Source organism: Sus scrofa, chromosome 9, assembly GCF_000003025.6.
Source record: "Sus scrofa isolate TJ Tabasco breed Duroc chromosome 9, Sscrofa11.1, whole genome shotgun sequence".
NCBI lineage: Eukaryota > Metazoa > Chordata > Mammalia > Artiodactyla > Suidae > Sus > Sus scrofa.
Genome location: NC_010451.4, coordinates 49,900,224 through 49,912,758, shown reverse-complemented (window position 1 = coordinate 49,912,758; position 12,535 = coordinate 49,900,224). Strand labels below are relative to the sequence as shown.

General features: G+C 48.6%; 1 protein-coding gene across 1 annotated transcript in view; it reads left to right on the top strand.

The window, feature by feature from the left end:
- The window catches only part of BSX (brain specific homeobox), a 37,551-nt gene continuing 27,193 nt past the window's right edge, over window positions 2,178-12,535 (top strand). Inside the window, exons 1-3 of the mRNA XM_003482630.3 lie at window positions 2,178-3,794; window positions 5,876-6,072; window positions 7,092-7,726. Of these exons, the coding sequence (XP_003482678.1) occupies window positions 3,533-3,794; window positions 5,876-6,072; window positions 7,092-7,331 (699 nt within the window). The 5' untranslated portion in view covers window positions 2,178-3,532 and the 3' untranslated portion in view covers window positions 7,332-7,726. The remainder of the gene's footprint in view (window positions 3,795-5,875; window positions 6,073-7,091; window positions 7,727-12,535) is intronic.

The window sequence follows — 12,535 nt, the reverse complement described above, 5'->3', positions numbered from 1 at the left end:
AAAATATATACTACTCCCTACCTGGGCTGGCCAGAGTGGAGGGAAAAACCAGGCCTATTGGCTCTGGAATGCCACTCCCTTCTGCCCTAAGGCTTATCTGAATTGAACCTGGGCCCCCTGGGGACCTCCTTCACCCCGCAGAGGAAGTAATGTGGGTCAGGCCAGAGCCCTGAGGAAAAGGTAGGGACTGGCTTCTGGTAACCTAAGCAGTTCCCTGCTGTTCTGCTCAGTAGCCCCAACATCGTAGACAAACTTCCCAGCTTTTTTTTTTTTTTTTAATTTAATTTAATTTATTTATTTTTTTATTTTTTTTATTTTTTTGTCTTTTTGCTATTTCTTTGGGCCGCTCCCGTGGCATATGGAGGTTCCCAGGCTAGGGGTCGAATCGGAGCTGTAGCCACTGGCCTACACCAGAGCCACAGCAACGCGGGATCCGAGCCGCGTCTGCAACCTACACCACAGCTCATGGCAACGCCAGATCGTCAACCCACTGAGCAAGGCCAGGGACCGAACCCTCAACCTCATGGTTCCTAGTCGGATTCGTTAACCACTGCGCCACGACGGGAACTCCAGTAGTTATGTTGTGAGCCACACGGGAAGTCCTCAGCTTTCTTGACCTTGAGATTTCCCGAGGGTCTAGGTCCTCTAAGAGGACTGTGAGGCCGGACCGAACGGTACTTCTCCAGGACAAGCCCCGCCTGCACAGCCTGCCCCTTGCGCTGGGCTCGGGCCCAACAGACACCCTCCTGCACCCGCCGTCCCCCCGCCCCCAAGCGAGCCCCATCTGGGATTATCCGAGCGCCCCTGCAGAAAGAGGGGTCCTCCTTAATGGAAAAGGGGTGGTGTCCGAGGAGTCCCGTCTCTGTCTTCACTTCCGATCCCCTTGTCCCCGCCTCCGCGCCCCCAGGGGCCTGCTTGGGTGTGAACGGGTGGGTCTTACTCTTTCCACCACCGAGCATTGTTTCCCAGCATCGCTGGAAGAGGAAGGAAAACTCCAGCGGTCCAGGAGGTCCTACTCAGAGCTGTCCCGTCCCCACCCCCCGCCCCCGTCCCCGCCCCCCGCGTTTCTCACTTCCTAGGTTCCCAGTGGGGCCGAGGCAGAGACCGGACAGCTGGGCTCCAGAAGGAAACGGCTTCAAGCCTCTCTCTGCGGCGCTGGGCTCTCGGGCAGGCGGGGCCCGGCGTGAGCAGAAGTAGGAAAAGGCGAGCTTGGGGAGTCGGTCCCTTCTCCCGCGCGTCTTGGCCGGCGAGGAGGGCCTGGAGAGATAGCCTGAGCTTTGGCGGTGAGCAGGAACTATGAAATAAAAGTAAGAAAGAAGGGGAGGGTCAGGACCCGCCAGGCTGTCTACCCCGCCCCTTCGCTTCCTTCCTCGGATCCCGCGAACACTCCGGGACACTTGTAAGGCTGAATTGTGAGAAATGGTTTGCAGTTTCTTGGCTCAAAGGTAAATGCTACCCAGGGGCTTTTTTTTTTTTTTTTTTTTTTTCTATACTGCCCTTGCTCCCAAGGGAAATTCAGTAATCTCCTCATTTCTGTTTCTGAGGCAGAAGTAAGTTAGCCTCTGCCCCTGAGTGAAGCTGAAATCCCACTCCGAAGGCTGGGTGCAAATCTGTGATCCTAGTGGGGTAGGAGTGTAGGTGAGCACCAGCAAGTGTAGGCTCTCTACAGAAGCTACTTCTGGTTGTGTACCCACCTCGCCCTCTGCCTTAGGAGACAGGGTTTCCCCGGTTTCCACTAGCCAAAAAGATAAGCTCTCAATGGGAGCCAGGTGGATCTGGGTAAAGTGTGCGCCGTCACACCCAGTGCCTCTCCACGAGTCTCCTTGGTCTTCCTTTGGTCCTGTGGCAGGTGATTGGACCAGGGCTAAGAACGAAGGAACAACTCTTGGAGTCAGTTGGTTTATATTCACTCTCCTGTGGCCACCTGCTTTTCAGTCTTCAGTTCTTACCTTTATAAACTTTAAAAAGATCACATTTCAGACTCCAGGGCAAAGAGTTCTGCTTACAGTTAGATGCTGACTGGCCAAGATCTATTTTTAAAGTTATGTCCCCCTTCCTCTCACTCTCCTCATCTGTTTACCATTTACCAGTTCATCCATATGGAATACGATGCTCCCACTTCTTGGAGCTTTGTAGTTTGGGGCCTAATTGATTCTGGTAATTAATTTGTTCTACCTGCTAGATCAGATGGAAATCCTACCCATGCGCCCAAGGATTAGCACTTGGCTTTCTAACACCTCCTCTAATTATCTAATAGCATGGGTTGCGAGGACTCAGTCTCTATTAAAACACTTTTACTATTAGCAGTAGTGATTGGAATTGTGATGACGACTAGATTTCAACAAATTAGAGCTTAAAAATGGGGAGATGGAAGAGAAGTGGCTTCTTTTAATTTCCCTGAGTTTAACATCAATAATTAGAGCAATTTTCAGAGATGCGAGCTGAAATTACCCCTGCTGTGCTGTAGATGATCACCTTAATTTTAGCAAATTGACTCTAGGGGAATAAATGTGACAGATTAGAAAAAGACAAACAGAAAAAAAAAACCTAAAGATTGGGAGGGAGGAAAATGAAAAGAAAGGCTGCAAAAGGGAATGGGAAACAAAAACATAGTTCAATTATTTTGGAGGGCTGGCTTGGGCTGAAAGGGATAGTATAGCAGAAATAGCAAGCCCTGTGAGTGGAATGAGGAGAAAGTAATGGAAATTTGAGAGGAGGTGGAGGCTGGCATTAAGAGGTATTTCGGACAAATTTACAGAGACCAATTACTTGACCTATGTGAATATAACTTTCCCCATACCATCCTCTAAAACTGAAGTAAAAAGTGTTACGATCGTCCTCACATTTTATTTATTTACCTAAAAATGCAGTCATCTCTCAGCCATAAATTGAAGTTGGGTCTAGCAGAAGTGGACTCTCTTCACTTCTCCTGTTCCCCTTCTGCTATCATTTCTCTAAAGTTTTAAAGCCCAGGCCCCAAAGCTGAAGTAAATGCCATATCCCTATTGCTTTGAGGCCCTTTAAATGCCTTCTGCTCTCTAAAGAGGAGTTTGTCCGATGGTGGAGACTTTTTCTCTTTTGCTGTCTTTAAAAACGGCTGGGACCCCAGGCAGATCCTGCAGTGGCGGGGCAGAAATTGAGGTCAAGAGACCCGGTAGGGGCAAGAACCCCATCAGCTTCACTTCCCTCTCTCTGGGTCTGGCGGCCCTATTCAGCACCGCGGACAGCGCCCCGCCTCGCCCCGCCCCGCCCCGCCTCATGCCCATCGCACCCTCCTCTCCGCCTCTGGCAGGCTTGCCATTGGCTCTCCCTTGTCCCCTCTCCGAGCTGCCAATTCTGCTACACGTAGACCCAACCTACCCAGGAGCTTGTCTTCTCGCCTCACCAGCGCCAGGGGTAGCCCAAGCCGAGGAGAGCGCATCAGGGATCTGAGCCTCGAGGGTGGTTGGCTCTAGACCAGGCGTGCTGAGACGCTGCCAGCTTCCTACACTTCGTCCCCGGCCCTCGCCCTGTGGCAGGCGCTCGGCTCAAGATGAATCTCAACTTCACCTCGCCGTTACACCCGGCATCTTCTCAGAGGCCCACGTCCTTCTTCATCGAGGACATCCTGCTACACAAGCCCAAGCCGCTAAGGGAGGTGGCCCCCGACCATTTTGCCAGCTCTCTGGCCTCCCGGGTGCCTCTGCTAGACTATGGCTACCCCCTCATGCCCACACCCACTCTCCTGGCTCCTCACCCCCATCACCCTCTACATAAGGGAGACCACCACCACCCTTATTTCCTCACCACCTCAGGTAAGTAGGAGGGGTCACAAAGTATGGGAAGCGAGAGAGCAGGTCTTTCAGCACAGACCCCAAGTTTTCAAAGGAGCAGAGGAAAGGCCGGAGCTGGCTGGGCCTGGCTTGGCTGCCTCCTTCCCTAAGGGACAGTGGACAGTTAGGGATATGGCTGAGAACATAGGGAGCTCCCTTGAGGCATGCCAACCCAGGGAGTAACTCACTCTGACTTTTTGTAATGGAGGAAAAGTGCCTAGCTAAATGGCTGTAGGTTTTGGCAATATTCTTGATGGGTAGTGTTGTTTCCTTTCTCTTGGTCTTCTTGGCCACTTTGGTCCATCCTTCAGTCCCCATCTTGTCCTCTCCCACTCTGAGGGAGCCCCCTGACTATTCCACCCCTTGGAAGAGAACTCAACTTTCCAGCCCAGAAGCTTGAAAGGCTCCAGCAGGACCAGTTCTCTCTTCCCAGACGCTGAACATTCGCAGATACCATAGTTTAGAATAGTCTGAGGATTGAAGGTTTGGGCTGGCCTGAATAAGGAAGAAAAGGTAAGAAAGAGAGAGAGAGAGAGAGAGAGAGAGAGAAGGATGCAGCTGCCGTTTAACCCTCTTCACTCGCAACTTTTAGAATTTAACTCACAATCTTAGGCTGGGCTGCCCTCCTCTGCCCCAGTTGGTGGTGTCTCTGGAGCCCAGAGCCAACGTATTTTGATTTTCCAGGCATGGCAAGGAGTGAGGACCAGCAGTCTGGTTAGAACAGGGAGACGGGGGCGAGGGGGGGTGGAGATACCCAGGGTTTTTCTGACTCTCTTTGAAAGGCCGGAGTCACCGTTTCTTTTCCAGCATCTTCACATCAGCCAGAATAGAATAATTCACTGAGTCCAGATGAAGAGCCCAGCGAGGTTAAAACAACTGTGGTCAGTTTGGGTCCAGGGCTGGAAACACAGGAGACTGTGAAATGTGGTCTCTGGAATCCGTGACAAAAGCTAAAGCGTTTGTGAAGCGGTAAAACCCAGACTTCAGGGCACTAGGTTGGAAGAGCAATTATAAAGCCTGCGACCAAGTTCACCTCTCCGTTTTGGCTTCACCATGGGCCAGAGAGAGCCCCTTTTGCTCTGCACCCTTGTTCCCCTGCAAATAGCAATGGCCAAAGCTGGAGATACTGGAACTACTTGTTTCTTATTTTTGCTCCCCACCCACCTCGCCCCTCTTGGATCAGCCTATATTGATGTCTGTGGTGGCTTGTCCGCTTGGTGCGTCTCAGACACAGTAAAGCCTTCGAGGGTCAGGAAAGACCGGAGAAGTCTCCGGCCGCTGGGCAGGGGAAAAGTGATTCAATCCTTCTGCTTGGGGTTGGAGGGAAAGGATGAGAAAAAGAATGAGGACCAGATTGGAGAGCGGGATCCCCAGCACCATCCCGAAACTGATAAGGAGACGTTCCAGGCGGGAAGTTCTCATTCTGGAGTTTTGGAGCCTCTCTATCTGTGAGACCGTTGATCTGCTTGGCTGCAGGAGGAAGACTGGAGGCGGCCCAGGGAAAAGAAAGGTGTTTTTTAGTGAGGTTAGGAGGCAAGGTCACATTTACGCTTCTGCCAGCCCCAGGACCACGCTGATTGCAGTCAGGGGTCTGGAGGGATTGGGGGTGGGGAAGGAGGATAGCTGTTGGACCATAGGAGGTTTGCAAGAAAACTTGCAGCAGAGGATTCTGTGGAAGTTTCTCCAAGAAGACTTTTTTTTTTTTTTTAAGCCTCAGGGTCTAATTTATACTTTTCGTTTATGTTTTACTTACTGTTTATTGTTTGTATTTCTAGATGGCCTTTCTCCCATCCAAATACTAACCAGGGCCGACCCTGCTTAGCTTCTGAGATCAGAAAAGATCTGGCGCCTTCAGGGTGGTGTGGCCTAGACTCCACCGCCTTTCTGATAAAGATCTCCAAGCGCTAGTCTGGCGATTTTTCCCCCTGCCCTGATTCCCGGGAAAAGCCCTGGAGAAGTTTGGGGAGAGGCGGGAACCCTGGGGGGCAAGAGGCGGAGTGGGTGTTGGGATCTAGGAGTGGGGAGGTCAGGCTCTGCCCGCTTGACTGCTCTTCTCTCCGCAGGCGTGCCGGTCCCGGCGCTGTTCCCGCATCCCCAGCACACAGAGCTGCCGGGGAAGCACTGCCGCCGCCGCAAAGCTCGCACGGTCTTCTCGGACTCGCAGCTCTCGGGCCTGGAGAAGAGATTCGAGATCCAGCGGTACCTGTCCACGCCGGAGCGGGTGGAGTTGGCCACGGCCCTCAGCCTGTCCGAGACGCAGGTGGGCAGGAGGAGGGGGAGGCCCCATCTCCGCTCACCTCCTCGCCGCTCCTAGCGTTTCCGGACCGGTTGAGGAGTTCTTGAACGGCAAGACCCCGCTCCCCTTTATTCTAAGCTTCTCCAAAGATCCGTAGCAAACGTATCGGCACCTCCAATCTCTTGTCAGAGTTACTGAAGCAAAATCTCTACAGCAGCTTCTGGACTTGGAGGCCAAAACCCCGATGAAAAACCCCATTCTGATGATAGTTCCCTGTTTGAGAACTGTTTCTATGCCTCCCCCACCCCTTTCCAATGGGGGCAGTAAGCCAGGTCAGACGTCAATTGGTAAGAGATTAGGGCGTTCTTGACCTGAGAAAAGCCCACACGAGATTTTGTTCTCATTTTAGTCTTTCTCAGAGCCATAAGTCTGCATATCCAACTCTCCCCAACACACACACACTAATCTTAGCCTCCTTCCAAGGGCCCTGTCCTGAGCAGAACTGTTTTCATCTTCTTCCCAGAGGCTACTCACCTGTAACCTGTTTTGCTCCACACCCTCCTTCTATCCTCTGCACCTGAAAACCCAACTTGCTGGGCAATATCAGCCCTGCCAGGCCCTGTTGATTTTCTTTCTGATGAGAACCAGCAGGTCTGATTCTCATCTTCTTGTCTAGGATTAAGTATTCAGATGTTACAGTCAGAGGAACCAAGTTGAACGTAAAGAGAACCCATCTATGCGGCACTTACTATTAGAAATTCTAATTAATAGCGGTATGAGTATTTACTAAATACACCATTTTAAGCCTCATCTTTATTTTGGGACAATTGCTTCTGAGAGCTTTGGGGCGTTTTCATTCAAGCGAGGACAATAATTTGTGGGCAATTCAGGTGTGACAATCCAAGGGTGAGACTGTCACAGCTTCTGGATAATTCATCAGTGGATTGCGGTCTATTTTAACTCCAGCCACTGCTCATATCTTATCTCAGTACTCATAGGATTGAAGGAGTGATGTGATTTTCTCTCTTTCTTCCCGAAATCAGGTGAAAACGTGGTTTCAGAATCGGCGGATGAAGCATAAAAAGCAGCTGAGGAAAAGCCAAGACGAGCCCAAAGCGCCCGACGGGCCCGAGAGCCCCGAGGGCAGCCCCCGCGGCGCAGAGGCCGCACCCGCCGAGGCTCGGCTGGGCTTGCCCGCCGGGCCCTTCGTGCTGACCGAGCCCGAGGACGAGGTGGACATTGGGGACGAAGGGGAGCTGGGCTCAGGGCCGCACGTGCTCTGAGCCGCCGAGTAGGGGAGCCGGGGAGGACGCTGCGGGGCGGGCCTGGGAGATCAGCTCCAGGAAGACAAACACAACACACCTGTCAATCCTCCAACCCGTGCGGGGCTGGGGCGGCCGGGCCTCCCGCCCTCCTCCCCCGCCCGCCCGCCCGCAGCGTCTGTGCCCCGGCGAGTGTGCGCCTGCTTCGCTCGCCCCGAGCCCGGCGCCTTTGGCAGCGCCAAATGGAGCTTGGGCTTCCCGCTCCCTAGTTCGGTGGGTGGCGGACATTTCCCCCGCCACGACTGCACACCCTTCGGCCCTCACCCCTCAGCCACCTGTCCCCGCTCCGTCGTCCAGTCTCCTCGGCCTCGCCACCGGACCCCTTGCCCTTCCTTGGGCAGACCGATTGGCTGCAGGTAAGGGACCAGGCGTCTGGGCCTTTCGTTCTGCTGGGGTCCGGATCCGGACCAAATTCTTAACGTATACACGCCCAGACAGACTCGAGCGCTGTTCGCTAATAACATTGCACTCGGGTCCCCTTAACCCCATCTCTTAATACCAAGGCGACTCCCTCCTTCTCAGGGCGGCGCTACCATCCTCTTCCGTCACGGTTCCCTTCGAGAGCTCTCGGTTTTGCACCCTGGAGCCCTTTTTGAGCTTGTGGTTCCCCAGGCAGCCGCGCTCTTTCCTGCAGTTTCCCTTACCCTCGCCCCGCATCCTCACTGAGCGGCGCCAGCGCGCGGCGGAAAAACTTGGGCAGAGAAAACCCATCGAGCAATTTCTGCTTCCCGACCTTATTGCGTGCCTGTGCCGCAACCCTTCCACGTCCCACCGACTACTGATATTTTAAAAGTGAGTGTTCCTTGGGTTGTGTGTGGAAATGCTCATTCTCCTTGCATTTTAGGGAACGCGGAGTTTTAGCAAGAAGCAGCCTAAAGGGGAACACGCATTCCCTTCCGGGCGTGCGCCTGTTTGGGGGACCAGTGGGGTGGGGCAGGAGTCTGATTGGTCCTGCGCGTTGCCCCTCTCCCTTTCTCCTGGGAGGTCTCCTATTCTTTTCCTGGGTTTGCACTCTCTTTAGATAATAAAGGGCTCGCGGGGCAACACTGGGAACGAACTCGAGTTTCCGGGAATCGTTTGTTACCGCGACCTCCTACGCGTGCGCCCCCTCCTCTCCGCCCTGGGCAGTTTCCTGTCCTCGGCAGGAATAACAGGGCTAATAACCTTTCGTTAGCAGATTCTGGTTTCCTCGACCCCGATTTTTCTGTTTTTAATCGTTTAACAGTCCTGAGTGCCACCTACGTGGAAAAGGTCTCGGCAAATAATTTTTTTTTTTTGACTCTGAGAAACTGAAAGGACAGAGGTCTCTTGGTATTAGGAGTTTGAAAGTATGTTAACGAATTGTGTGATGACACTACATACCCAGTACACTTGACAATATAGAAGCTGTGCCAGAGGCGACCTCAGCTTCTGATCTTCCTTTCGCTCTGGTTGTGTATTTAGGTAAAAGCCCAGGAAGGTTGGAAACAAGTGTGTGTGTGTGTGTGTGTGTGTGTGTGTGTGTGTGTGTGTGTGTGGTTAGTTGAGTCCTGACTCTTGAGTTCTAATGACTAAAAGTAATTATATAAATTACAGCGGTGTGAGCTTGGGTTACATTTAAGTACAATTTTTAGTTCCTTATTTTTCTCTTAAGAGGATGAATCTTGAACAACCTTCTGGGTTTAAGTTCTATGGTTCTGGAAATGTAGAAGCTGGTAATTTTTCCCCTAATGGGCTTGTGTGGAGGAAGGTTAATTTAAGCAAAGATAAGTGTCAGAGACCTTTATCCAATCTACATCATTTAGGAAGCAAAGTTACTGCTTTAACAACACACGCATTGCATGTACTGTTTGGATTTTCCAAAGTGCTTGTTGTCAATCAACAATCTTGTACGTCATGGCCAGGATTATTTTCCCTCTTCGTAGATAAGGAAATTGAGGCTTGGCAAGATTGAAGGATTTGCCCATGAAATCAGGACTAGCTAACAGCCAAAGCAGGACAGAAAATATCTCTTCTGATTCCTTGTTCACTTCCCCCCACCCAAACACTTTGTTTTCCTCTGGTAGCAATGCATTGGTTGGCATTTTGCTTCTAACACTTTGTAAGGACACCTCTCATTTGTTTAGATTGTGTAGATGCGATATAAAAGTAAGTCTAGGCTTGGATTTCTCCTCTCTCTGCCTCTTCAGATAATGACAGTACAGTTTTAGTGCAGGTTTTGGCAAATGTTGTACAAAAGACTTGGTTATAGAAGGAAAGCTATTTGTGAAGGAGCGTGTTCCTGGTAACCTGGAAGAGAAAGTAGATACTATTACACGAAGGGAAAATCTCACATTCTTCTAATCCCAGAAAGAACAGCTACTAAAAGAGATTTTGGGAAGAATCTTTGATGTGAGTAGAAATGCTGCGTTTTGGGGGAAATAAAATAAAATTAAATTAGAGGGTTAAATCCCAAAGCACCAGGCATTTCTTTCTTTCTTTTCACAAGAAGATGGCAGGGCTTCTTCTGGGTCTAGGAGGAGCAGCTTAGGTACATTTTAGGACTTTTTGTCTTGAAAAGTAGGTAAATAGGAAACATTGTTAACACAGGCACAGCTCTGCCTGATTGGAGGTAGAGCGCAGGGAATGGCTGTCTTTCCTTCACAAGCATCAAACACAGGAAGATGCAGATTCTGCCTTATCCTGGTCTCCCTTTGTGGCTGTTCCTCGATAGATGAGTAGGGAAGGGAAGAGCTCAGGTCTGCAGCACCAGGTAACCTGACTCTGGCACCATTTTCTCATCAGACAGTATTCCCTGAAATTGGTGGCAAACAATTCAATAGCAAAGTTCTCCTAGTTTTTCTTCTCACTCTTTTTCTTATATACAGCAAGTTAGTGATGATGGTAGAGGATAGACACAATTTTGTCTCAATTTAATGTAACTTGATAGCACTTTCTGTTTTTGGCCTTCAATACTGATCAAAGCCTCCATAAGCTGAAAAGGTATTTTGTCTGAATTACCCAGGCTTTTGCCTCAACTCGGTTTCACTTGGTGGTGAAGATCTGACAAAACCACATTCATTATGATATATTGAAGAAAGACATACATACATCTGATTCTGAAGGGGCAAAAAACATCTTTTAAGAGCCAAGATGGGCAAGTCATCTTACATGTAATCCCAAATGTAGTAAATAATTTGTTCTGTGTTTGTTCTCAATGCTGTTTCTGATGGAGCTTTGTTTCATAGCTTCTCAGAGAGGGACCCGATTATACTTCCGCTCACATGACATAAGAACACAAGAAATTGACAGCACACCATTCAGCCTAGTATTAGATGATAGTGGCACTATGAAATGATTAGTTGGAATCCATGACACGACTTCAAAAGGCAGAAGACTGGCTCTTGTCGATGAATTTGATAACTGGAGAGGTATGAAGAAGGCACAGAGTGAGCAGAATGCTTTCTGATGCTAAGAGGATCGTGCAATAAACATATTTAGTTGAAGCAGTGACTCTCTCGTCTTCTTGAGTTGGGCTCAGTGTGTGTGCTAAAATGAATTAATTGAAATATTTGATATTTATGCTATATTCTTGGCATCACATTTTATTTTTTTAAGGTTTATTGACGTATAGTTGATTTACAATGTTGTGATAATTTCTGCTGTACAAAAAAGTGACTTGGTTACACACACATCCATTCTCTTTCAGATTCTTTTCCCACATAATCTCTGTTTCCCACATAGATTATCACAGAATATTGGGCAGAGCTCTCTGTGCCCTGCAACAGGTCTCCATAGGCCAATCATTCCATATACCTCAGTGTGCATATGGCATCACATTTTAAAGAGGATATTGACAAAAATTCATCCAGGAATGAATACAGGAACCCAGATAGCAAAGGACATTGGAAACAAATAAAGGAGTGTGAGCTTTTTAGCTTGGAGAAGCAAAGCGTTGGGGAAGGTTGGAAGAAAAGATGGGCTGCTGTAGTTGTATTTCAGTAGCGGCAGGGCTACAAAGTATCAGGAGAGTGTATCTAGTCTGTCCTGATAGAGAGGGCAGAACCAGTGGTGGTTCCAGGGAAGCAAATTTGGAATAATGTTTGAATATCTTCTATAGACCAGGTACTGTGTTGTCCATCAAAAGGACAGACGAAGTCCACAAAACACTAAGCACTTTTCACTAGGAAAATTTGATCAGAAGCTGAAAGGCAAAACATTAGGGATGCTCTATTATGGATTTCTCCATCAGTGGGAGATTGAGCTAGATAACTGTCCTTTCTAACCCTTAAGATCCTAGTTTTATGTAAGTTCCAACTTATTTGAATAATTTTTCATCTCACTAAGATTTTAGTTCCTACACTCTAATTTATTTTAATTTTAATTTTTTTAATTTTAATTTTTTTTCCCCGCTGTACAGCATGGGGATCAAGCTACTCTTACATGTATACATTTTTCCCCCACCCTTTGTTCTGTTGCAATATGAGTATCTAGACATAATTCTCAATGCTACTCAGCAGGATCTCCTTGTAAATCTAAGTGGTATCTGATAACCCCAAGCACCAGATCCCTCCCACTCCCTCCCTCTCCCATCAGGCGGCCACAAGTCTCTTCTCCAAGTCCATGATTTTCTTTTCTGCCTACACTCTAATTTAAATAAACAGACCTATTAAAATTAGAAGAGTTAACAGAAACAAGGTAAAGAAGAAAACAATATTCCTTTAATCATTAAAGAAGACTTCAAACCTAATTTGAGAGAGTAAGTGAAAACAAGTGATGTTTCACAGAGTTAAGAACAAAGATAGGAAGGAATTGTCAGTGTTAGAAGATATATTTGACAAAATCTAAGCCCTTCATTTTATAAATGAAAACAATAAGTTCCAGGCATAATGAATGCCTGGCCAGTGTCAAACAGGCAGTGGCAGAATTAAGACTAGAAGCCAATATTAATTAACATACCTTACCACTAACTCAAATTGTGGGGCTATTGTCATTGTATTATGGAGGAGAGGATTTTGCATAGCCATTTTGGATGTAAAATTGTAAAAAAAAAAAAAATTTACCTGGAGATTATATAGTAAATTCTCAGATCTATTTATGGAAAAATTACTAATTTAGAGCAATCTGAAACTTAAATTGGCATTCCTAGGAGGTATTGAGTCCCTTAGTCCTGTTTTCATTCAAGCCACGGTTAAATAGCCATTTGC